We start from the raw sequence: 25788 nt of genomic DNA on the forward strand, positions 1-25788 counted from the left end.
GGAGAGGTAGATCTACCAATTACCATTGCTCCTGAGACATTTCAGATTACTTTCCAGGTCATGGACATCAATTCTTCTTACAGTTGTCTCCTCGGAAGACCGTGGATTCACGACGCTGGGGCAGTCACTTCTACTTTGCATCAAAAGCTCAAGTTCGTGAGGAATGGTAAGCTTGTCACTGTGCATGGTGAAGAAGCATATCTGGTTAGCCAAGTGTCATCTTTCTCTTGTGTTGAAGCAGGGTCTGCTGAAGGGACGTCATTTCAAGGCTTGACTGTTGAAGGGGCAGAACCCCGAGGAGCTAGTGCTAGCATGGCTTCACTGAAAGACGCCCAGAAGGCTGTTCGAGAAGGGCAAGCTGCCGGCTGGGGCAAAGTGATTCAGATTTTGGAAAACAAGCGTAAAGAGGGCCTTGGATTCTCCCCGACCTCAGGCGTTTCAACTGGAACTTTCTACAGTGCTGGGTTTATCAATGCAATTGCTGAAGATACTGCTGAAAGTAGTTATGTGCCTACATTTGTTGTACCAGGAGGCACTGTGAGAAATTGGGAGGCCATTGATGTTCCTTTAGTCATGCATGCTTCCATGTAATGTGTCTTGTTGCTCATGTTTTTCTTTGTTTTCAAAATAACAATCCTTTCGCTCTGCCCAAGGCGAAAGTGATATCATTGTAAGGGCATGTTTGTTTCGGCATTGCCGTTATCAATAAAAGTTGTCGTCTTTTCCGCGACTCTTTGTTTTTTTTACTTTTTAGTGCTTTTTTTCTTGGAAATAATGGTAATGCCAGAAAAAACCAAAACATCTGTATTTTCTTATTAATTTCAAAAATCTGCATGAAAAACAATTTTCTAAAATCATCCCAATCATATTATGCAGATTGAACCACAATAAACCCGTTGAACACAGTGACCCTATGGTTCCTCCAAATTTTGAATTCCCTGTATATGAAGCTGAAGATGAGGAGGATAATGAAGAGATACCATATGAGATCACTCGACTGCTTGAACAAGAAAGAAGAGCCATTCAGCCTCACCAGGAAAAGATTGAGCTTATCAACCTGGGTACTGAAGAAAACAAGCAAGAGATCAAGATTGGTCCTGCACTTGAGCCAAAAGTGAAAAAGAAGATCACTCAGCTTCTCCATGATTATCCAGATGTCTTTGCATGGTCCTATGAAGATATGCCGGGTCTAGATCCCAAGATTGTGGAACATCGGATACCGACAAGACCTGAATGTCCTCCTGTCAAACAGAAATTGAGAAGGTCTCGTCCAGACATGGCTCTTAAAATCAAGGCTGAGGTGCAGAAGCAAATTGATGTGGGTTTCCTCATGACAGCTGAATATCCTGAGTGGATTGCCAACATTGTACCAGTACCGAAGAAAGATGGGAAAGTTCGAATGTGTGTTGATTACAGAGATCTGAATAAAGCCAGTCCGAAAGACAACTTCCCATTGCCTCATATTGATGTGCTTGTTGACAGTACTGTTCAATCTAAAGTGTTCTCTTTCATGGATGGTTTCTCTGGTTATAATCAGATACGAATGTCACCTGAAGATAGAGAAAAGACGTCCTTCATCACTCCATGGGGAACGTTCTGTTATAAAGTGATGACGTTTGGCTTGATAAATGCTGGTGCTACCTATCAAAGGGGTATGACAACTCTGTTTCATGATATGATTCACAAAGAGATTGAAGTGTATGTTGATGACATGATTGTGAAGTCAAGTGATGAGGAGCAGCATGTTGTGTATTTGAAAAAGATGTTTGAAAGACTGAGAAAGTACAAGCTGCGGTTGAATCCTAATAAGTGCACGTTTGGTGTAAGATCTGGAAAGTCGCTAGGCTTCATTGTCAGCCAAAAAGGCATTGAAGTTGACCCAGACAAAGTCCGAGCCATCAGAGAGATGTCGGCCCCTCAAACTGAAAAGCAAGTCAGAGGTTTCCTCGGACGTCTGAATTACATTTCAAGATTTATATCTCACATGACTACTACTTGTGGCCCAATTTTCAAGTTGCTCAGAAAGAATCAGCCTGTTGTATGGAATGATGAATGCCAGGAAGCTTTTGCTAGCATCAAAGAATACCTGTTAGAACCACCTATCCTTGTCCCGCCAGTGGAAGGAAGGCCTTTGATTATGTATCTGTCAGTGTTAGATGATTCTGTGGGTTGTGTTCTCGGTCAACAAGACGAGACTGGAAAGAAAGAACATGCTATCTACTATCTGAGCAAGAAGTTCACCGACTGTGAGACTCGGTATACGGTGCTTGAAAAGACTTGTTGTGCTTTAGCTTGGGCTGCCAAACGCCTGCGTCATTATATGGTGAATCATACAACTTGGTTGATATCCTGAATGGATCCAATCAAGTACATCTTTGAAAAGCCTGCTGTTACTGGAAAGATTGCACGTTGGCAAATGTTGTTGTCTGAATATGATATTGTGTACAAAGCTCAGAAAGCAATCAAAGGAAGCATCCTCGCTGAGCATCTTGCCTGTCAACTTCTTGATGATTACCAGCCGATTAAGTTTGATTTCCCTGATGAAGAGATTATGTATTTGAAAGCGAAAGACTGTGAAGAACCACTGATCAATGAAGGGCCGGATCCCAATAGTAAATGGGGAATGGTGTTTGATGGTGCTGTTAATGCTTATGGTAAAGGAATTGGGGCCATCATTGTAACTCCACAGGGGCACCACATTCCTTTCACTGCTCGAATAACTTTTGAATGCACGAACAACATAGCTGAATATGAAGCATGCATCTTGGGCATTGAAGAAGCCATTGACCTGAGAATTAAGCACCTTGACATCTATGGAGATTCTGCACTTGTTATTAATCAGATAAAGGGTGAATGGGAGACTCATCATGAGAAACTGATCCCTTACCGTGACTATGCAAGACGTCTGTTGACATACTTTACCAAGGTTGAGCTGCACCACATCCCTCGGGATGAAAATCAGATGGCTGACGCTCTTGCCACTTTGTCTTCCATGTTTCGTGTCAATCACTGGAATGATGTGCCTGTAATCAAAGTACAGCGTCTTGATAGACCTGCCCACGTGTTTGCTATTGAAAACATGCCAGATCAAGCTGATGAAGATGTGAATGATAAAAAGCCTTGGTATTACAACAACAAACAATTCTTGCAGAATCATGAATATCCACTTGGTGCTTCCAACAGGGATAAAAAGACTTTGAGACGATGGGCTAGTAAATTCCTTCTGGACGGAGAAATCCTATACAAGAGGAACTATGACATGGTCTTGTTGAGATGTGTTGATAAACAAGAAGCTGAGAAGTTAATGCATGATGTACATGACGGTACTTTTGGGACCCATGCTTCGGGCCACACCATGTCAAAGAAACTATTAAGAGCTGGCTATTACTGGATAACTATGGAGCGTGATTGCCACAAACATGCTAAGAGACGCCACAAGTGTCAAATTTATGCTGACAAGATTCATGTGCCTCCACATGCTCTCAATGTTATGACCTCCCCATGGCCTTTCTCTATGTGGGGCATTGACATGATCGGAAGAATTGAACCAAAAGCTTCCAATGGACATCGTTTCATTCTAGTGGCAATTGACTATTTCACCCAGTGGGTTGAAGCCGCTTCCTATGCAAATGTGACCAAGCAAGTGGTAGTGAAGTTTATCAAGAATAACATCATCTGTCGATATGGTGTTCCCAACAAGATCATCATTGACAATGGTTCCAATCTGAACAATAGCATGATGCAAGCTTTATGTGAAGAATTCAAGATTGAACATCACAACTCTTCTCCTTATAGACCCCAGATGAATGGTGCAGTTGAGGCCGCTAACAAGAATATCAAGAAGATTATTCAGAAGATGGTCACTACTTACAAAGACTGGCATGAGATGCTACCTTTTGCCTTGCATGGTTACCGTACTACGGTACGCAGTTCAACCGGGGCAACTCCTTTCTCTCTGGTATATGGCATGGAAGCAGTTCTCCCTCTAGAAGTGGAGATTCCATCTCTTCGAGTGATCATGGAAGCAAAATTAACTGAGGCTGAATGGTGTCAAAGTCGGTATGATCAATTGAATCTGATTGAAGAGAAACGTATGGATGCTATGGCTCATGGACAGTTGTACCAAGTGCGAATGAAGAATGCTTTTGACAAGAAAGTCCGACCTCGAGAATTCAAGGAAGGCGAACTTGTGTTGAAAAGGAGGATAAGTCAGCAGCCCGACCCAAGGGGCAAGTGGACACCTAACTATGAAGGTCCTTATGTTGTCAAGAAGGCTTTCTCTGGTGGTGCTTTAATTCTTACACACATGGATGGTGTTGAACTCCCAAATCCTGTTAATGCCGATATAGTCAAGAAATACTTTGTCTAAAAAAGAAAAGAACAGCGTGGTAGGTCGAAAAACCGAAAGGGCGGCCTAGGCAAAAATGCGCTTCCCGGTGGATCGAAAACCCGAAAGGGCGATCCAGGCAAAAGTTAGGGACAAAAAAAAATGAATATGAAAAAGCTCGCTGAGATTGCATGCAACTCAGGCAAGAATGAGCGCCTCGATGAGCCGAAAACCCGAAAGGGCGGTTCATGCAAAAAAGAGGTTAACAATAAAAGACAAGTAACTATATCTGGCAAATCACCATCACCCCTTGGGGCATCTACAACTGTCAATGGTCATCTTCATCAGAAGCTTCTGTACTTGTGAATTCAAAATTTCTATGAAATATAGCGGTCATCGTGTTCAATGTATCACAAACCAATAAAATTACCATTTTCCAAGCTTTGTAAATCCGGGAAGTCATGCCTTTGGCTGACTCTCACTCTTCTACATCAATTTGAGCCTGTGCTATTGTTTGAAATTCTATCTCTCTTTCTACTTTCAATGCTATATACAAAATATTTTCTTTCTATTTGATAATGTCAATGTCTGAAACAAGCATCTTTGAAAAATTGAAAAATCTTTTCTGTCTATTTTGAAAGCAAACCTGAGCAATAGGGTACATTTCAATGAAACATGCATGAATAAATGAGTGTCAATGTCTATTTCAATACGTGTTACAAGCAGGTTACTCCTCAGGATGATCTGTGGTCAATGGCAAGAATGAAAAAACAGAATGAAAATGAAAAATTGAAAAATAAAAATGAAAGGCTCGCTAAGTCGAAAACCCAAAAGGGCGGCTTAGGCAAAAATGAGCACCCCGCTGATTGACAACCTATGAAGGCAATTCAGGCAAAAATGGGGCAATGAAAAGAATTTATTCCCCGGTGAATCGAAAACCCGAAAGGGCGGTTCAGGCAAAAATGGGATTGAAAAATGAAAGAATGAAATAATGAAAAACATTGACCACAGATGCGAACATCCAATGTTTACCCAGCACTGACACGCCTAGCAACGGCGACCTGTATCCAAGAATCTTCCAAGGTCCCTCCTCTACAAGTTTTATTGCCCTCAGCCATGGGTTTGATACGTCTCTCAACGACGATCTCTCCAAAGAGGTTTTCCCTATGAATATGTTGCAGCACGAGCCACTACGTGCCCAATCTTCCAATGTTTCATCTGCCTCTGTGAAACTTCTCTGTCAAATTACGAACCAATCATGCATTTCAATCATTCATACATGCATAATCATACATTTTATGTGCTCATACATTCAATAATCTTGTTACACCATACATACATGTTTCATTTCCAATTTCAACTCTCAATCCAACTCAGTTTCCACTTTCAATTCAGTTCGATTTCCACTTTCAATTTAACTCAACATTCAATTTCCAGCTCAGCTCAATCTTCAATCTTAAGGTCAATTCAATTCAATTTCAAATGTCAAACTCAACTCAAATTCCAATTTTCAATCCAATTTCAACTTTCAATCCAATTTCAACTGTCAAATTCAATTCAACCTTCAATCCAATCTCAATTTCAATTTCAACTGTCAAATTCAATTCAACCTTCAATCCAATCTCAATGTCAATTTAACTCAATTCAATTTCAATCTCAAATTCAACTCAATTTCAATCTCCAATTCAATTCAATTTCAAACTCTCAATCCAATGTCTATGTCAATGTCTCTGATCAACCTCAATTTTCAATTTCTCTTTCAATCTCAAACTTTCAATTCAATGTCCTTGTCAATGTTAATCCATTCTCAATTTGCTTTTGGGCCAACAAAAATGGTCATGTCTACCTTTAACTCAAGTCAATATCAACTTACTCTCAATTTGTATCTTTCCAAATCAAATTTCCAATTTGTATCTTGTTATCGGTCAGGTGGCTAGTTCGATCCAAAGAACAACTTGTACCTGCTTATATACCTATACTTCCGGACAAACGACAAGTTCGATCCAAAGAACAGTTTGTGCCCAGCTTATGCTTTGTCATCAGTCAAACGACAAGTTCGATCCAAAGAACAGTTTGCACCTACCCACATGATGTGGTGATGATCCAACGGCAAGTTCGATCCAAAGAACAGTTTCTATCTACCCTTTTGTCTATATCTCCAGCCAAACAGCCAGTTCGATCCAAAGAACAGTTTGTACTTGTCTATCTGTTTGTATCTTCAATCAAGTATCAAGTTCGATCCAAAGAACAGCTTGTATCTGCCTATATGTCTATGTTTTCGGTCAAGTGCCAAGTTCGATCCCAAGAACAGCTTGCACCTATCTCTTGTTTTGTATCCCTGGGTCAAGTGGCTAGTTCGGTCCAAAGAACAGCTTGTACCTTATTTTCTATTCCCTGGTTTGTCTACCCTGTCAGTGTCCACCTGGATCCCCAGTGACATGATCCATAGACTCCAGTTGTTTGTCTTACATCCATAATCAAAATATTGCATGGCATTCAAATTTTGAAAATCTGAGAGCGTATTTTTATGTCCAAAAACAGTGCAAATGTTAATATTTAAGTATCTTCGTCCCGTCAAATCAAGGACTCCGTCTCTTGACTCTCCGGACAAAGAAACTTAAATAGGGGCAGCTGTTATACCCTAATTTTGGACCTAAAAATACTAGCTCAACTCTTCTTTTCTTGTGTTTCAAGTCATTTGATATGTCTCTGATCAGTTGCATCTTCCTCTGCATCTTGTTTCAATATTATTTGCAAAATCCATGGAAAAGGGTATTTTAGTCATTCCCTGCATTCAACTCATTTTAATTGTTGAAAATTGTTTGAGTCTCTTCAATTGGTGTGTATGAGTCCTTGTTTCAATCTCATGTCAAAATCCATTTCAAAAAATTGCATTTGGAGTCATTTTGAGTCAGTTTAGCCCCTAGGGGCATTTTAGTCCTTTCATGTGTTAAAACTCTGTTTAATTTCCCAAAAAATTGTCTCTGAGTCTTTTAATTTGCTTGTATAAGTTTTTGCTTTAATTTCTCTGTTAAAAACCACTTTTAAATTGCATCTGAGTCATTTTTAGTCGTTTTAGTCCCTAGGGGCATTTTGGTCATTTCACACGAAATTTCGACAGAGAGAGGTTACTTTAAAGTACCTCATTCAAGTAATTGGTTCGTTTTAGTCCATTTTGTGTTTTTTATTAGTTTCACTTTACATTTTGTTCATTTTACCAGTTTTATTCCAATTTTATTATTACTTTTTCATTTTTTTGTCCTTTTATTTTCAGAAATTGCATTTAAGTCCTTTTGGGATAAAATTTGTTTTCTTTTTTTATTATTGCAGAATGGTCCTTATTAGTGTCAAGTTTTTTTTAGTCCATTTGTCTCAATTGCAGATTGGTCCCTTAATTTCAAAGAATTGCAGATTAGTCCCTCAAGGCAAAAAGTCCAGAAATCAGTCCAAGGTAAAGTCCAGATACGTGGCAAGTCCTAAGTGGCTCAGAGGCCACATGGCAGCCTATATAAGGGGCCAAGTCATCAATGCACAACAGAGAATACCATTCAATCACTGACACATCATCAGAAAACCCTAACAAACTCTCTCTCTCTTCCAAACTCCGGCCACCGTAACTAACTTTCCACCACCACAAGAGCAACCGTAACAAACACCATTTCATATCAATTCATCACAAAATCCACATCAAAAATTCGTCACACGAAGCTAAAATCCAACAGATTGTGCGAAATCAATTCGAATTGACATGAATTCTCAGAGATTCATCAAGAACCTTCATCATTGAATTCATACCTTCGCAATTCAAGCACAAGTGCGATCACGAAGGATTTTTGGGAAGAGAAGAAGAAAGATCAAAAAGAATTTGAACCAGTGAAGAATACGAGGATGAAGAACTGATTTATTTTCAGTTTCTGTGCAAGAACTTACCAGAAGCATCAAGAATACATCCAGGATCCAAGTTTTCCAAAGAATCCAGTTCGAATCTCCAATCAAATTCAGGTAAACACATAAGAACCCCCTCGTTTTCACGTATGATCATCATCGAAGGTTCGTAGTGAGAAATAAACGGTGAATCGAAGTGAAAGCTTCGAAAACATTCGAAAAATTCCAAAACCGAAACCCTAAAATGTGAAATCATGAAGACTCACCGTTTATTTCTCAAATCAAAGTTCAAAGTCGTTATCAGCATAGAAATTAGGTTAGGTTAGGGTTTGGTTTCAGAAAGATTAGAAAAAACTTGAAAACCCTAGAAACCGTAAGTTTTGGATGTAGATCTATACAGATCTAGCAAGATTTAGGAAAAACGAATTAGGTTTTCAAACTCAGGAAGAAAAGACGAACACACCAGTACAAAAAGCTTTCAAAAACGGTTAAGATTGGGATTCCGACGCGGTGGTTCCGTCACCGGAAACCTAACCGTCGCCGGAATCTTCATCGGTGTTCTTCGATTTTTCCAGAAAACACAAGGAGGAAGATGAAGTTCTAAGAGAGAAGTGAGAGCTTCTCTCACTAGAACGAAAGAAGAGAGAGAAGTGAAGGTGTGAAATGGTGTGGACCGGTCCCTCTTAGCTTTTATAAACCACTGAACCGGACCGGTCTAACACCGGTCTATTCCTGCGCCTTCCCCATCGTTGGATCTAGGGTTGATCCATTTGGATCAATCCAACGGTCCCTGAAACTCTCTGTGTTTCCTGGATCTTTTTCCTTTGGGCCTGGACCTCTTTTCATTTTTCCTTCGTTTTTCTTGCTAATTACACCACTGGACCTTGCTTTTTACACCTCCTGCATGTCAAATTTTTGTGCAAAAATTCCAAATAAATTTCCATGAGTTCTTGATAATTTTCTTGGTGTCTTTATAATATTTTTGCATAATAAAATTTGGCAAAAAAATATGTGTATTAATTCTTGTTACTTGTTTACTTTTCTTGTTAATTTCTTGAGGAATTTTGCTATGATTTTGATCATGATGCCTTGATGCATGATATGGGTACTTAATATGCGATTTTAAGATGTGTTTGCCACTGTTTGTTATGTTCACTTCACTGTTGTATGATTGATTTGTTAGTTTCTTGTTTTGCAAGTCTTGTGAAAACAAAGTGTCCAATGTGTCTAAAAAATGTATCATACCTTTTGACTTGAGTATATTCCTATAATTCCCTTGTTATGGCCACAATAAAACTCTTTGAATACTACCATAATAAGGAAATTATAGGTCATGTACTTATTGAGAGGTTATGGTGAGTTTTTTACTACATTTTGACACTTTTATTCTTGTCATTTTTACTATTCTTTGTTTAGTATATCCTTGTTTATCTTTCTATCATTTTGTGCCTCAAATTCACTAACCATTCTACTTCATATTTCATACATCATGAGCATTCCATACTTCATCTCCTCCTTCACTTTATTTCTTGTACATTTAAATTTTTACCAAGACTTAGAATGTAACACTTAGGAATTTTGTAATATTTTTCCTATGCTTTTAATTTCTTGCAAGACCATAGAATGTATCTAGGCCGATGATGTAATAAGGACAATGGACTCTAATGATGTACACCGACACGAGCACCGACACTAGCACACACCTCACATGGTTACTTTAGATATATGCTTAGGATATGCATGTCTAGATGTATGTTTAGGATTGCATGTTTAGATGAATGTTTAGGATTTACATTTAGAAAAATCAATTTTCCAAAAAACTTGAACAACATCACTTGAAAACCTTTTTCCAAATAAACCTTGGGATCAAAATCCCATTGCATTTTCTCTTTTATTTTCTTAATCAAATTTCAATGAAAATTAATCATACTTGAATTTTTTTCCAAAATAACTAATCAAACCTCACCTTTTCTTAAATTCTCATGCCTTTAAGGCCTCTCTCTCATTCTTCAAACTCCGATTTTCAAACTTAAAATCAACCAACAAAAACAAAAATCTTTTTGGAAGAGAACTATGGTGGATTTGATCCCTTAAACGGGTACGTAGGCAAGGACAAAATTCCTTCAATTCAAATAAAATAAAAATCCAAACACATTCTTCTCCCTCCAATTCTTTACTTAGAATACTCTTAGGCTTAATAAACACTTTCAAAATAGCATTTAAAAAAAAAGCGCGCGCGTAGAAAATAAAGACGGTTCCTATAGGTTACTATAGTTGTTATGGGTGCCTAACACCTTCCCGTAGCGAAAACAACTCCCGGACCTCGATTCTCAAGGGTTTTGCTTATTTTTTCCCTTCCCAAGAAAAAATGAGATATCACCGGTTTAAAAGGTTCAAACGTAATCAATGTTTGACACCCGAAAACCAAGATAAAACACACTCGAGCAATCATAAAGAGAAGATGGATTTTCTTGAGCAAGAAAATCAAGTGCTCCGTGAAGAAGTGGCAGTCATGCAGACTAAGATGGACGAAATGACTAAATTGATGAAAACATTGGCAGCTGCACAGAATCAACCACCACCTCCTCCTATCAGGACTCAAGCCGAAACTGTTTCTACTGGACCTGAATGGACGTTTTGTGCCAATACTCCGAACTACTCTACACCACAACGTTCCATGCCATGGTTCCCTCCTCTGTCTGCTGGCGAAGTACTCCATCCCATTGTTTGTGAAACTCATATGCCTACTTTTCAACGTGAAACTCACGTTCCTCAGCAAGTTACGATGTTTCCTCCAGCTGCTGTGACCTACTCAGCACCTGCCGTCCATACTATCCCACAAGAAGAGGAACCCATCTTCCATTCTGGGAGTGTGGGGGCATATGATTGGATGGATGAGCTACAAGAGAAGTATGATGAAATGCAGCGAGAAATGAGAGCTCTTTGGGGGGAAAAACATTTGGAAATACTGCTTATGATCTGTGTTTGGTGCCGAACGTCCAGATATCCCACAAGTTCAAGGTCCCAGATTTCAAGAAGTATAAAGGGAACTCTTGTCCTGAGGAACATCTAACAATGTATGTGAGAAAGATGCCTGCCTATGCCAAGGATGATCCAGTCCTTATCTATTTCTTTCAAGAGAGTTTGGCTAGTCCTGTCTCAAAATGGTACATGAATCTAGACAAAACAAAAATCTGAACTTTCCATGATCTGTGTGATGATTTTGTGGAACAATACAGTTACAATGTGGATATGGCCCCAGACCGAAGCGATCTTCAGGGTATGACTTAGGGAGACAAAGAAACATCAAGGAATATGCCCTATGGTGGTGAAATGTCACTGCCCAGGTCAGCCCGCGCATAGAATAGATGGAGATGACCAAACTTTTCTTAAAGACTCTTGTCGCGTCGTTTTTCGGAGATCAAGGCTATTTGATTAGCTTTTGACTCACTTGATTATTTCACGACCGAACATTTAATTTTTTAATAAAAGGGGAAAAAGGTTCAAACACCCCATATTTTGAAAAGATTTAGGGTTTGGGGGTTAGTTACATAAAGGGAAGGTGTTAGCACCCTTTATGTCCGTAGTACTCTACGGGAACCTCTTGATTTTATTTAATTAATGTGCTATAACTTGCTTATTTTTTGAAAAAAAGAATTTGAAATGATTAAAAAAGGGAAGACCTAATTATCTACATTTTATTGATTTGGAAGGACATGGTCCTCTGCCTACGTACCCGTGAGGGATCAAAACCTCGTAGTTTGGGGTTAAAACTGACGTTTGATTGGTTGTGTGTTTTTTTTATTAGTTTGAAAAAGGTTTTAAAATGGAGAGGCCAATTGGCAAAAAATGAACTTGTTTGTATTTTTTATGTTAAAGAAAAATGACTCGAAATATGATTAAATTGATTGAAGTTTGATTAAGGAAAGAAAATAAAAAAAGACGTCACTTGATTTAGGATCAAGGTTTGTTTAAAAAAATGTTTTTTTGTATTTTTTGAAACTATTTGCATGTTTTTGGTTATTTTTGAGCGGTAACTAAACTAAAATTAAAACTATCGGAGCAAGAAAATAAAAGCGTAGGTATTTTGTGGTGACGTTGGATCACCACAAAATCCTTTAACCTAAACTAGCAAGCATAAATGGTAAGCATACACACACACACACACACATATGCACCTAAGCTATTACAAAAAACCTATTAATACATTCTAAGGTCTGCAAAAAATAAATAAATTACATGAAAACCTATTTTTACATTCTAAGCTATGTGCAAAACAAAAATAAGTAAATTCCTACTATACATTCTAATGATTTAAAAATGACTAAAATAAAATATGCAAATGCATGAACTATTTACGCCTAAACCTAATATGCAATTTAAATTTTACGTAATAAATAATGAATGACATAAAATAAAATATACAAATAAATAAATCAATGAGTAATGCATGTGCAACTTAATTTAAGAAACTAAAAAATGCAAGAAAGATTAAAAATGCATGAATAAAAAAAATAAAAAAGATGCATAAGGGTGTCGGAAGTACAACAGGGGGGTGTAATAATTAAAAAAGCATGAAGTTGGGCTCCGAATGGAAAGAGGGGCGCTGGACTGTTAGATTGGACCGGTCGGGTCGCAAACTGGGTCGGGTCGTGGGTTTGAGGATTTGAAACTGGCCGTCTGATTAATCAGACGGCCTGAATTTGATTAGGAGGGAGGTTTCAGTGGCCACATGATTTAAATTCAAAGGATGGGGAGATGAGGGTGTATGAGAAGGTCGTAGACCTACCCACATAGGAACAGGGAAGCCTATATAAAGGCTGTAACCCTAATTCCTCTCATTTTTATCTCTTTTTCTCTCTCTTCCTCCCACATTTCTTCTCTCGTCCCTCAGTTCTCTCTATACTGCCGATAAACAACAACAACTTTCCGGCGGTGGTTGGCCGTTAGGGACGGCGGCGCCACCGCCGGTAACGTCAAACTAGCCTCCCCTTTTTTTCGTCTCTCTTCTATTCCTATTTCTCACTGTTTTTTGACTTTCCTCCCTAATCTCGTTTCTAAAACAAAATTTCCAAACAATCAGTTCAAACACCCTAGATCCGCAAGTTTAAAGAAAGAAATTACTACCTCTGTTTAAGCCGTGACTAGCCTTGATGAGACCGTGACTGTTGGATCCTGGTGGCTGTTTCGTTCGTCTGGATTTGATGTGATGGTTGTCTCTGATTCGTCCTTGCCGACTCTTGGTCTGTCTGATGATATTTGGCTTCGTCTGCGTGACTGTGCGTCTGAGTTGATGGTTGAACGGAACTTTGTGTGTGATGTGCGAGTTGTGACTAGCTCCTGGATTACTGTTTGCGGCGGCGACTGTCTTGAATGGTGTTTCTCGTGGCTTGGTTCTGAAACGTGTGGGGGGCGTTTGGATTTGATGCGATTCTGATGTTGTTCGACTTAAAGCCGATTGTTATCAGACCTATTTTCATGACAATAATAATAATAAAAAGTAATAAAATATATACAAAGAGATAATGACCAATTAAACTATAGATTAAAAATTAAAATAAAAGATTAAAAGATTAAAGTCAAAGATTAATTAAAACGTTTAAATAGAAGATGGAAATAAAATATTAAATAAAAAAAAAGAAAAGGGCCCGACTCGGAACCAAAAGTGAGGTATTTTAAAATACCACTCTGCCGAATTTTCACCGAAACATCAGATATCGATCAGGGTCAGATGACACATGTCGGTGTATGAATGTAGGATCTTTAGGTCAAAAATTGGGGTATGACAGATGCCCCTATTTAAGTTTCTTCGTCCGGAGATTTGAAGATGGAATCTTTAATTCGATCGGAGCGAAGAGACTTAAATACAAAGTACACCAATTTTGGACCTAAGATGCTATGAATGCTCGTGAAATGATCGTATGAATGTAAGACGACAAAGTTGACTTGACTGAGACGAGAAACAACGACGGGATACCCAAATTCTTTGAAGAATGGGATCCGACTCCGCTAGGGGGATTGTAGTTTCACTGGGGAAAGATTGTCTACTTGAACAGCTAAACTGGGGATAACACTGAAGAAAATAAAATGTGATTCCAAACTGAAACATGACGAAAGGTAAACTCAAGTGGTCCGTTGTTTAGGACTGGCAGCTTGAAACAAGATAAAAGAGACTCAAGCGGTCTGTTGTTTTGGACTTGCCACTTGAAACAAGATAAAAGGTAGACTCAAGCTCTCCGTTGTTTAGGACTTGCCACTTGACACAAGATAAAGGTAAACTCAAGCTGCCCGTTGTTTAGGACTTGCCACTTGAAACATGATAAAAGTAAACTCAAGCTGTCCGTTGTTTAGGACTTGCCACTTGACACAAGATAAAATGTAGACTCAAGCTGTCCGTTGTTTAGGACTTGCCACTTGACACAAGATAAAATGTAGACTCAAGCTGTCCGTTGTTTAGGACTTGCCACTTGACACTGACGGGTGACATCTCTTGACCAGACACACTGGGGACGGCACTTTTGATGATGAGAAGGTGAATGTCAGATGTTCATGTATAGAAACTTGTGGCTTGACATAATGATAAGTAGAGACCAAATTGAAAAGACATGACCGAAACAAGATTTTGGTGGCTAATGCAATCATGTATGAATTGATATCGCGTATATGATATGTATGAATGTATGAATAAGTGAAAGTATTTATGTATGATTGTATGAATGTATGATTGTATGGATGTATGAATGTAACTTGTATGATTGTATGAACTGTATATGACAGACGCCTCGATGAAACAAGACAGGACTGGTAAGGTGGGAAGTGGACCAACATTGCAGTACTGAAAGCTCAGCAAACTTCCTTGGAGATGACCTCATTGGGGACAAAGTAACAACTGATGTCTTCTAGGGGGGAGAACCCATTACAAGCCTGGAAAGAAGTCGCCATTTTGTAAGCCGACACAGAATGCTCTTCTATTGGCGTCTTTAGTCGTCGTGCCTTTTCCTTGTCGTTTTTTTTTTAATCCCTAACTTTTGCCTGGATCGCCCTTTCGGGTTTTCAATCCACCGGGAATATATTCCTTTTTTGTGCCCCTAATTTTTGCCTGGACCGCCCTTTAGGGTTTTCAGTCCACCGGGACGCTCTCTATTGCCTAAGTCGCCTTTTCAGGTTTTCGACTAAGCGAGCTCAATTTTTTTGTTTTTTTTTAAGGCTTCCCACAGTGTCTAGCCATGCCCGTTTTAGTAGGATTTAACCACCCTTGAGGGGAGTGTCGATGCGCACTTCTTTTACTTTCGAGCTCTATAATGCACTTATTCGTTTATGCCTTTTAGAGATGTGAAAAAGTTTTAAGAATTTTGCTTCAAAATATTATCATCAAAGAAAAATAGAAGAAAATTTGGGAAAACGAAATAAATGAGAATTCCAAGTAAAAAGGGCACAGACTCAAATTTTATTAATTGAATGGTGGCCTGCCAAGGGCGAGACTCCATAGATCCTTTACAAAATTTTGAAAAATGGTAATTTAAAATGGGAGAGGTACTTTGAACTTCATAACCCTATCTTCCCTAACAACTTTGAATTCCGCTGCTTTTGACGCTTCAGATTGGAGATTCTTTGATAGCAGGTATGCCCCAAGTGGGTGTGCCAGATCGGATGCAGTTACTTTGTCTTTCTTTTAATCCTTAGCTTTTGCATAGACCGCCCTTTCGGGTTTTCAGCCTATCAGGATAATGATTTTCTGTTTATTGTCTCTAATTTTTGCCTGGACCGCCCTTTCGGGTTTTCAGTCCACCGAGACGCTCATTTTTGCCTAAGCCGCCCTTTTCGGGTTTTCGACTTACCGAGCTGTTCTTATAATTTTTAGACAAAGTATTTCTTGACTGCATCCGTGTTTACAGTACGTGGAAGTTCTTCCCCATCCATGGTTTGAAGAGTCATGGCACCACCGCAGAAGGCTCTTTTGACAACATATGGACCTTCATAATTAGGTGTCCACTTGCCCCTGGAGTCCGGTTGGAACGTAAAAATCTTTTTGAGCACGAGATCACCTTCTTTGAATTCACGGGGACGAACTTTCTTGTCAAAAGCCTGCTTCATCCTCTTCTGATATAGTTGACCGTGACATAGGGCGGTCACGCACTTTTCCTCAATCAGATTCAATTGATCATATCTACTTTGAACCCATTCAGCCTCTGATAACTCAGCTTTCATCAGAACTCTCATTGAAGGAATCTCAACTTCTACGGGGAGTACAGCCTCCATACCATATACCAAAGAGAAGGGGGTTGCCCCTATTGACGTGCGTACGGAAGTACGATATCCGTGTAATGCAAAGGGGAGCATCTCATGCCAATCTTTATAAGTCACCACCATCTTCTGGACAATCTTCTTTATGTTCTTATTTGCAGCTTCGACAGCACCATTCATTTGAGGTCTGTAAGGCGAAGAATTATGATGCTCGATCTTGAAATCATCACATAACTCTTTCATCATCTTGTTGTTCAGATTCGTCCCATTGTCTGTAATGATCCGGTTAGGGACACCGTAGCGGCAGATAATATGATTCTTGATAAACTTGACCACCACTTGCTTGGTCACATTAGCATATGATGCTGCTTCAACCCACTTGGTGAAATAGTCAATAGCCACTAGAATGAAGCGGTGCCTGTTTGACGCTTTTGGTTCAATCCTTCCGATCATGTCAATGCCCCACATAGAGAAAGGCCAGGGAGACGAAAGAACATTGAGTGCAGTTGGCGGCACATGAATCTTATCGGCATAGATCTGACACTTATGACATTTTCTGGTGTGCTTGTAACAATCAGCTTCCATCGTTAACCAGTAATAACCCGCTCTCAATAACTTCTTAGCCATTGTGTGCCCGCTAGAATGAGTTCCGAAGGAGCCTTCGTGTATTTCATGCATCAATAAATATGCCTCGCGCTTGTCCACACATCTGAGTAACACCATGTCAAAGTTTCTTTTGTACAAAACGTCCCCGTTCAGGAAGAAATTGCCAGATAGTCTTCTTAGAGTCTTCTTGTCTCTATTGGAAGCTCCGAGCGGATACTCTTGACTCTGAAGGAAACACTTGATATCATGGAACCATGGCTTATCATCAACAACTTCTTCAGTAGCAAATACATGAGCAGGTCTCTCAAGACGTCTGATACGGATCAATGGCACTTCATTCCAACAATTTACTTGGTACATTGAGGACAAGGTAGCTAGAGCATCTGCCATCTAGTTCTCATCACAAGGAATGTGGTGCAACTCGACTTTGTTGAAGAAGGTCAATAATCGTCTTGCATAGTCTTTGTAGGGGACCAAGCCAGGGTGGCGAGTCTCCCATTCTCCTGTGATTTGATTGATTACGAGGGCTGAGTCACCATAAATGTCGAGGATCTTGATTCTCAGATCAATAGCTTCTTCGAGACCCATGATGCATGCTTCGTACTCTGCCATATTGTTTGTACAGTCAAATGTCAGCCTGGAAGTGAAGGGGATATGTGCACCCTTAGGAGTAATGATGATTTCCCCAATTCCGCTACCATACACATTAACAGCTCCGTCAAATATGAGACCCCATCTTGATTCAGGATCTGGACCCTCTCCGAATAACGGTTCGTCACAATCTTTCATTTTCAGATACATGATCTCTTCATCAGGAAAGTCGAACTTGATAGGCTGATAATCCTCAACTGGTTGGTGAGCTAAATGATCTGCAATGATACTCCCCTTGATTGCTTTCTGGGTACGATACTCGATGTCATATTCAGATAACAACATCTGCCATCGGGCGATTCTTCCTGTCACTGCGGCCTTCTCAAAGATGTACTTGATCGGATCCATTTTAGAAATCAACCAAGTAGTATGATTAATCATATAGTGACGAAGGCGTTTGGCAGCCCAAGCCAGCGCACAACAAATCTTTTCAAGCATGGAATATCGAGACTCACAATCAGTAAACTTCTTGCTCAAGTAATAAATAGCGTGCTCTTCCCTTCCAGTTTCGTCTTGTTGACCAAGCACACAACCCATAGAATCTTCTAACACAGTCAGGTACATGATCAGAGGTCTTCCTTCAATTGGAGGGATAAGGATTGGAGGTTCTAGCAAATACTGTTTGATGCTGTCAAAGGCTCTCTGACACTCTTCTGTCCACACAATACCTTGCTCTTTGCGGAGTAGCTTGAATATCGGCCCACATTTTGCAGTCATATGAGAAATGAAATGGGAGATGTAGTTCAGTCGTCCGAGAAACCCTCTTACTTGTTTTTCTGTTTGCGGAGCGGGCATCTCTCTAATAGCTCTGACCTTGTCGGGATCTATTTCAATGCCTTTCTGGCTGACAATGAAGCCCAAAAGCTTTCCGGATCTGACACCAAAGGTGCACTTGTTAGGATTCAGACGGAGTTGATACTTTCTCAGTCGTTGGAACATCTTCAGCAGATACTCGACATGCTCATCTTCAGTACCTGACTTGACAATCATATCATCCACATAAACCTCAACCTCTTTGTGCATCATGTCGTGGAAAAGAGTAGTCATACCTCTCTGATAAGTTGCACCTGCATTTATTAACCCAAACGGCATTACTCTGTAACAAAAAGTGCCCCAAGGGGTAATGAAAGATGTCTTCTCTCTATCTTCTGGTGCCATTTTGATCTGATTGTAACCGGAGAAACCATCCATGAAGGAGAAAACTTTGGACTTTGCAGTGTTGTCAAATAATACATCAATGTGAGGTAGCGGAAAATCATCTTTGGGACTAGCTTTGTTCAAATCACGGTAATCAACACACATTCTGACTTTACCATCCTTCTTCGGGACAGGAACAATGTTGGCAAGCCACTGCGGGTATTCTGATGTGACAAGGAAACCTGCATCAATCTGTTTCTGTACTTCTTCTTTAATCTTGAGGGCCATATCAGGACGAGCTCTTCTCAATTTCTGCTTGACTGGTGGACATTCAGGCTTCAACGGCAGACGGTGCACCACAATATCAGTATCCAGGCCTGGCATATCTTTGTACGACCAAGCAAATATATCAACATATTCTCTGAGAAGTTCTATCACTCGCTTCTTGACACTTGCTTCAAGTGATGCCCCAATCTTGACCTCTTTCTTGTCTTCTTCAGTACCCAAGTTGATCACCTCTATTGCTTCCCCATAAGGCTGAATGGCCTTTCTTTCTCGTTCAAGTAGCCGAGAGATTTCGTCGGGAATCTCTTCATAGTTGATGTTTAATCTGGGGATTCAAAGTTGGGAGAGATCATAGGGGATTCAAAGTTGGGAGAGATCATAGGGGTATGTTGTTCAAAGGGTTCATTGATGTTTAATCTGCACATATGATTGATGATTTTAGAAAATAAGTAAATGCAGCTTTTTCGAAGGTGATTATATTTCTTTGGTTTTTTGTATTACCATTTTTTCAGAAAAAACACAAAAGAAAAATGAAACAAAAGTCGGGAACAAAACGACATTTTTATTTAATTGATGATAATTTCTTGAAGCAAAAGGGCCCTAGATAGATTCACTTTCTCTTGGGGCGGGGCGAAAGGATTTTTTTGAAAAAGTATAAAACGAACAAATGCATTACTTGGACAAGTGAGCAACAAAAGGAACATCTACAGCAACCCAATTGTGGCTAGTCCCTCCGTGAGTCACAAAACTTTGTGGTATCCCCTCAGGACTGTCTTCTATGATAGTATTGGCTTCTGACAGGGCATTGATAAAGCCAGCGCTTTGGAAAGTACCTCTTGTTGGCACGACGACGTTCTAGGGCAAATCAGTTGATGGGGAGAAACCCAGTCCTTCTCGGCGCTTGTTCTCTAGCAATTCTATCAACTTTCCCCAACTTGCAAACCCTCCAGCTTGTATCACATTCTGAGCATCTTTTAGAGAGGAAATAGATGCCCCACTCTTCTTGGTATTCTCTTCTTCCATAGCAAGTCCTTAGAATGATGTCCCCTCAACACTGTCAGCCCCGATGAAAGAGAAAGACGACAAATGGCTTACTAGCAAAGCTTCCTCACCATTCACAGTTACTAGCTTTCCATTCTGCACAAATTTTAACTTCTGATGCAATGTGGAGGTTACCGCCCCAGCTTCATGAATCCAGGGTCGGCCCAACAGACAACTGTACGATGCTTGGATGTCCATTACTTGAAAGGTAATTTGGAAAACATGTGGACCAATTGTAATAGGAAGATCCACCACCCCATGAACATTCTTCCTTGAACCGTCGAAAGCTTTCACCATTACATCACTCTGTCTCAAAGGTGTACCCTTGTAAGAAAGTTGACCATAAGTTGTTTTGGCCATTACGTTTAAGGACGACCCAGTATCTACTAGCACATTTGACAAAGCATCGGTCTTGCAGTTCACAGATATATGGAGAGCCAGATTATGGTTCCTTCCTTCTTTCGGAAGCTCTTCATCACTGAAACTCAGATTGTTGCATGCAGTGATGTTCCCCACTATTCCTCCGAATTGACCAACAGTCACATCGTAGTCCACAAAAGGTTGTTCCAGGACCTTGATTAAAGCCTCCTTATGAGCATCAGAATTCAGCAGTAGAGACATTATGGATATCTTTGATGGAGTCTGCATCAGTTGATCAACCACCTTGTACTCACTCTTCTTGATTAGCTTAAGAATCTCATCAATCTCAGAATTTGAATTGGTCCCACTAGACTGACCAATATCTTTGACCGCACTGGGATCTTTAGCTTGGGTCTCCTCGATTACCGGAGCACTAGCTTTCTTTGGGAGCACCACAGGAACAATACGCCCATTTCTTAGCACTCTACTGACTTCAGCGACATTTCCTACAGACGGCAAAGGTGGTATTGGAACTTCACGACCATCCTCTATCATAGTGGCATTGTACTTATAAGGAATGGCTTTCTCAGAAGCATAAGGCATCGGACCAGGAAAACAGATCACTAAAGGAGCAGCAACTGACTTCCGATTGTCGTAGAATATCTCCAAAGGCTCCTCCGAAGTTATAACACATACATCATCACACTTTCTTTCAACAACAAGTTCTCCTTGGTCTAAAAGTCATTGGATATCATCTTTTACTTTCTGACAACCTTGAGGATCTAGAAGACACACTTCACAGGCGGCATGATTATGTTTAAAGAGAGACGCTTGACACATCTTGGTATGTATAGGGACCAAAGGTGTCCGGATGTGTTGGACGTTCAGGATGAGATGAGTCTTCTGGCAATCTTCGACCATGTTGACAGTTGCGGTACCATGGTTTGGCAACGGATTGGTTCGAACATTTGGTGCTGAGTCCGTAAAGGTTATCTTCTTTTCATTGATTAGCCTCTGAACTGCATTCTTCATGGCATAACTATCTTCAATACTATGACCTGGGGACCCTTGATGGAAAGCACAAGTCTGGTTAGGTTTATACCATGCTGGCGGTTTCTCTGGCACTGGAAGAGGTGCTCTAAGTTGAACCAAATTTTTACTGAGCAACCCTGGGAGTAACTCTGCATATGTCACGGGAATTGGGTCAATTTGCAATTTGGTATTCTGTGGTCGAGGCTGTTGTTGTTGATATGGTCGTTGTGGGTATTGTTGGTATGGTTGTTGGGGATATTGTAGGAATTGTTGTTGTTGAGGGTATTGTTGTGGATGATGGTATTGTTGAGGATATGGTTGAGGATGTTGTTGAGGGTGTTGTTGAGGGTGTTGTGGTTGATGATATTGTTGGAATTGGAGCTGGCTATTTGGTGGTTGGATGGTATTGGCAGCAGGTGTGATGGCAGCAACGTGTTGGTAGGGTAAATAATTTGGTTGAGGCCTCCCATGAGCCACCAGACTGACCTCTTGTTCTTTCTTTTTTGGGAGGTGGTTCCCAGACTTCTTGGTTCCACTTGCAGATGTCCCTTCTTTTACTAAACGTCCTTCGCGGACTCCTTCTTCCAACCGTACACCCGTAGCAACCATCTCAGCAAAGTTATTGGGAGTACTTCCGACCATGTTCACGTAATAGAACTGACTGAGAGTTTTTAAGAAGAGCTTGGTCATCTCCTTCTCTTCTATGCGCGGGCTGACTTGGGCAGCAGCATCTCTCCATCGCTGGGCATACTCTTTGAATGTTTCCTTGTCCCCTTGAGTCATAGCCTGAAGATCACTTCGGTCAGGGGCCATATCCACATTGTAACTGTATTGTTCTACGAAAGCATCACACAGGTCACGGAAGGTTTGAATCTTTGTTTTGTCCAGATTCATGTACCACTTTGAGGCAGGACTAGCCAAAATTTCTTGGAAGAAATAGATAAGGACTTTGTCATCCTTGGCATAGGCAGACATCCTTCTCACATACATTGTTAGATGCTCCTCGGGACAGGAGTTCCCTTTATACTTCTCAAAATCTGGTACCTTGAACTTGTGGGGTACTTGGACGTCCGGCACTAAACAGAGATCGTAAGCAGTCTTCCCAAACATCTTCCTTCCATGGAGAGCTCTCATCTCTCGTTGCATCTCATCGTATTTTTCTTGCAAGTCATTCACTCTGTCATAGTTCTCCATGTTCCCTGAATGGTATATGGGTTCTTCATCTTGTGGAATGGTATGCATCACCGGAGCCGAATAGGTCATAGCGGCTGGAGGAGCTCCTACCAGAGGTGGAGGAACATGAGTTGCATTTTGACGAGTAGGCATCGGAACTTCGGTCATGATAGGGCGGAATACTTCACTGAGGCAAACTGGCACACCCCAAGAACGACCTTCTGGCATATAACTTGAAGCTTCACACACAATGGGACGGAGTATTTCGCCGGCAGTGAAAGGCGAGAATCGAGGCGCAGAACGTTGCGGAGCAGAGTGCATCGGAGTATCAGCACATATTGCCCATCCAGGGGTAGCAGAGGCGGCAGCAGAGGCGGATGTTTCGGCCTGAGTTCTGATTGGAGGAGGAGGCGGTGGTGCTTGTGCCTGTGCTTGAGCTTGTGCTAGTGCTTGAGCTTGTGATTGAGCTAGTGCTTGAGCTTGAGCTTGTGCTTGGGCTAGTGCTTGAGCTTGCGCTTCAGCTTGTGCTTGAGCTCGAACCTGTGCTTCCGCCATTGTCTTCATCACTTCAGCCATTTCGTCCATCTTAGTCTGCATGGCTGTCATTTCTTCACGGAGCACTCTGTTTTCTTCTTCGAGATAATCCATCTTCTTCTTCACGTTTGCTCGAGTGTAGATAGTACGGGTAGACTTGTAACGGATACGTGGGGCCACCTTTTGAAACGGGCTGACCTTTTTCTGGAAAAGAAAACTTGTGTGAGACTCTGGATTTGAAACTATGGAATGCAAAATGATGCATGATGTTATGCAAAAATAGACACATTTTTTATTTACCGAAGGACTTATAAAAGCAAATTTGTAAACAAACAACCTAAACATTAATAATAAATAAAGTGTTTACAAGATAATTCCCTTTCTAACAACCAAGCCAAGGGATAGACTTACAAATATAAAACTTTACAAGATAATTCCCTTTCTAACAACCAAGCCAAGGGATAGACTTACAAATATAAAATATAAGACATAAGGCAGTACACAACTCTGGTGGAAACTTTGATCATTCTAGGGAGACGGATAAGAACATGTGTTGGCAAAGAAAGCACTTCGTTTCTTCTTATGTCCCGGGATCTGGCCAATTATGGCCTCCTTCTCTTCATTCAATCTAACAACTTCCTTCTTCAACTCGCTGATATCCCAATCCTTCTGTTCCAGTAGGCCCATTACACATTCATTCTCGCGTACTACTTCTTTATACTCTTCTGTCACTCTTGCATTCTCTTCCATCAACTCAGCTATCTTTTTCTGATATTCCCTTTCAGTCTCAAGGGTCATCGGCATGGGTGGTGCTGGAGTAGTTGCGGACAAGAACCTGGTGAGCTTATAAGTCATTCCAAAGTCATTAGATCGATCAATAACCCATTGCGTATAGTCTGCATGGACGGCCCCCGTCCGCTTTCCTAACTGGCCTCTGTCTCTCCTCCGGACGGCTTGCCAAGTTCGTGCAATTTGACGCCTCATTCCCGCAGTGTCACTCTCATTGTGGTAATATACGTTCTCGAGATGAATGCTGAGAGGCTTTCCTTCCATGGGGAGTCTAAACTGGCGTCTAGCAAGGACCGGATTATAACTGATTCCTCCATACATGCCCATGAGTGGTACATTGTTGAATAACCCGCAACTATCAATGATGGTTCCCTTGTCGTAAGCTGGTTCATACCACACCACCTCATTTGGAGTAAGGGCCATGAGTCTCTCTGACCAACGGAGGCCATGTGGGTTGGTGGTGAAGCTAGGAGTTCGGGGTAAATGAGAGGTAATCCATCTATAGAGCAATGGTGCACAACACTTGATAAGTCCACGACCCGCTAGAGTACGTTCATGGATGGAGTGATAGGTATCGGCTAACAAAGTGGGAGCAGGGTTTTTTGAAAGGAATATTTGAATGGCATGGATGTCGACAAAGTTGTCAAGGTTGGGAAAGAGCACTAGGCCGTAAATGAGTAAGGCAAGGACGACATCAAAGGCGTCAGCACTGGACATTCTGTAGAAATAGTCGGCTTTTTCGTAAAGGAACTTGGTAGGGATACCTAAGAGTTTGCTATTAGTGGTAATATGGTCTTTTACTTCGGTAGTTGGTAAATGGAGAGCTTCGGCAATGGTTGAGAATTTGGGAGGATTTTCAAGACCACTGAAAGGTACTTGGTTGAGCACTGGTCGATCAATCCAAAAAGCATATTCTTCCAAAGTGGGAACCAATTGAAACTCTGGGAAACCAAAGCAGTGATACTCTGGGTCATAGAACTGAACGAAAGTGCCAAGGAGTCCTTCGTCAACCTTCATCCTGACAATACCGAGCAGATTCCCATGGTCCTGATGGAAGCAGTCCGAGCATTTCACCTTATTCCCTAGATCCCTTAACCCTACAAGATCCAGCTTCCTGAAGCTATACTGCTTAAGCTTCCTTGTTTTAAAAGTCATATCTACGATGTTTACAATAAAACTAATATAAGTCCTTCAATATTTTGATGAATGGAAAAAAGTTTTCATGAATGAATGCATGGATGTATGATTATGCAAGGAAACATGATGAGGTTCAGGATATACAATGTTGAAGCTTAGGGATAACAACGCCATTTGGTAAGGACTAAGGTTTTCATTTGCACATGTAACAAGGGTTCTATCAAGGTTCCCAAAGTTTTCAACCACGTCCGAATATTTGTTAGGTGACGAGAGTACTCTCGTTCCAACAATATTCATCGGTTAGTCTCGTTTGGGTGTAGTATCGCGTGACGACCAATACGAGAGTACTCTCGACTAGCCACCGCACCACGTCCTAAAAAGCCAAGATGGGTTAAAGGTGACTAAAGGTTCTCAACTTCGACGGTCACTTGAAAGTAACATGCCATACGCGAGTACTCACGTCGACAAACGTATACCTCCAAGATCCCTCCATTGAGTGGGTTATCACATGTACCAATACCGAAGAGTACTCTTGGCATGGATACTATGATTATACCCGATCCTATCTTAAGTTCCCTCAAGTCCGG

The 25788-nt window shown here is 40.7% G+C and overlaps 2 protein-coding genes and 1 pseudogene across 2 annotated transcripts; 1 reads left to right on the forward strand and 2 right to left on the reverse strand.

Moving 5' to 3' along the window:
* Positions 1 to 10673: 10673 nt before the first annotated feature.
* LOC146906082 (uncharacterized) lies at positions 10674 to 11503 on the forward strand. The gene is made up of 3 exons (XM_085728728.1): positions 10674 to 11150; positions 11216 to 11379; positions 11452 to 11503. Exons 1-3 carry the CDS (start codon positions 10674 to 10676, stop codon positions 11501 to 11503), a joined length of 693 nt encoding a protein of 230 aa, XP_085584854.1.
* A 5949-nt stretch (positions 11504 to 17452) lies between these two features.
* Positions 17453 to 22573, reverse strand: LOC146906083 (uncharacterized; annotated as a pseudogene).
* A 1023-nt stretch (positions 22574 to 23596) lies between these two features.
* Positions 23597 to 25219, reverse strand: LOC146906084 (uncharacterized). The gene has a single exon (XM_085728729.1). The coding sequence runs from the start codon at positions 25217 to 25219 to the stop codon at positions 23804 to 23806; it is 1416 nt and encodes a 471-aa protein (XP_085584855.1). The 3' UTR covers positions 23597 to 23803.
* Between the last annotated feature and the right edge of the window lie 569 nt (positions 25220 to 25788).

The sequence above is a fragment of the Medicago sativa genome, chromosome 7, assembly GCF_051527215.1.
Source record: "Medicago sativa cultivar Bolivia chromosome 7, Bolivia_mono, whole genome shotgun sequence".
Classification (NCBI taxonomy): Eukaryota; Viridiplantae; Streptophyta; class Magnoliopsida; order Fabales; family Fabaceae; genus Medicago; species Medicago sativa.

What these genes read in the sequence shown, in the direction of transcription:
- LOC146906082 (XM_085728728.1), top strand. Translation starts at nt 10,674, where the DNA reads ATGGATTTTCTTGAGCAAGAAAATCAAGTGCTCCGTGAAGAAGTGGCA. An exon ending in AAATGCAGCGAGAAATGAGA is followed by an intron (nt 11,151 to 11,215) that starts GCTCTTTGGGGG and finishes CCGAACGTCCAG; the next exon opens with ATATCCCACAAGTTCAAGGT. An exon ending in GCTAGTCCTGTCTCAAAATG is followed by an intron (nt 11,380 to 11,451) that starts GTACATGAATCT and finishes GGAACAATACAG; the next exon opens with TTACAATGTGGATATGGCCC.
- LOC146906084 (XM_085728729.1), bottom strand. Translation starts at nt 25,219, where the DNA reads ATGACTTTTAAAACAAGGAAGCTTAAGCAGTATAGCTTCAGGAAGCTG.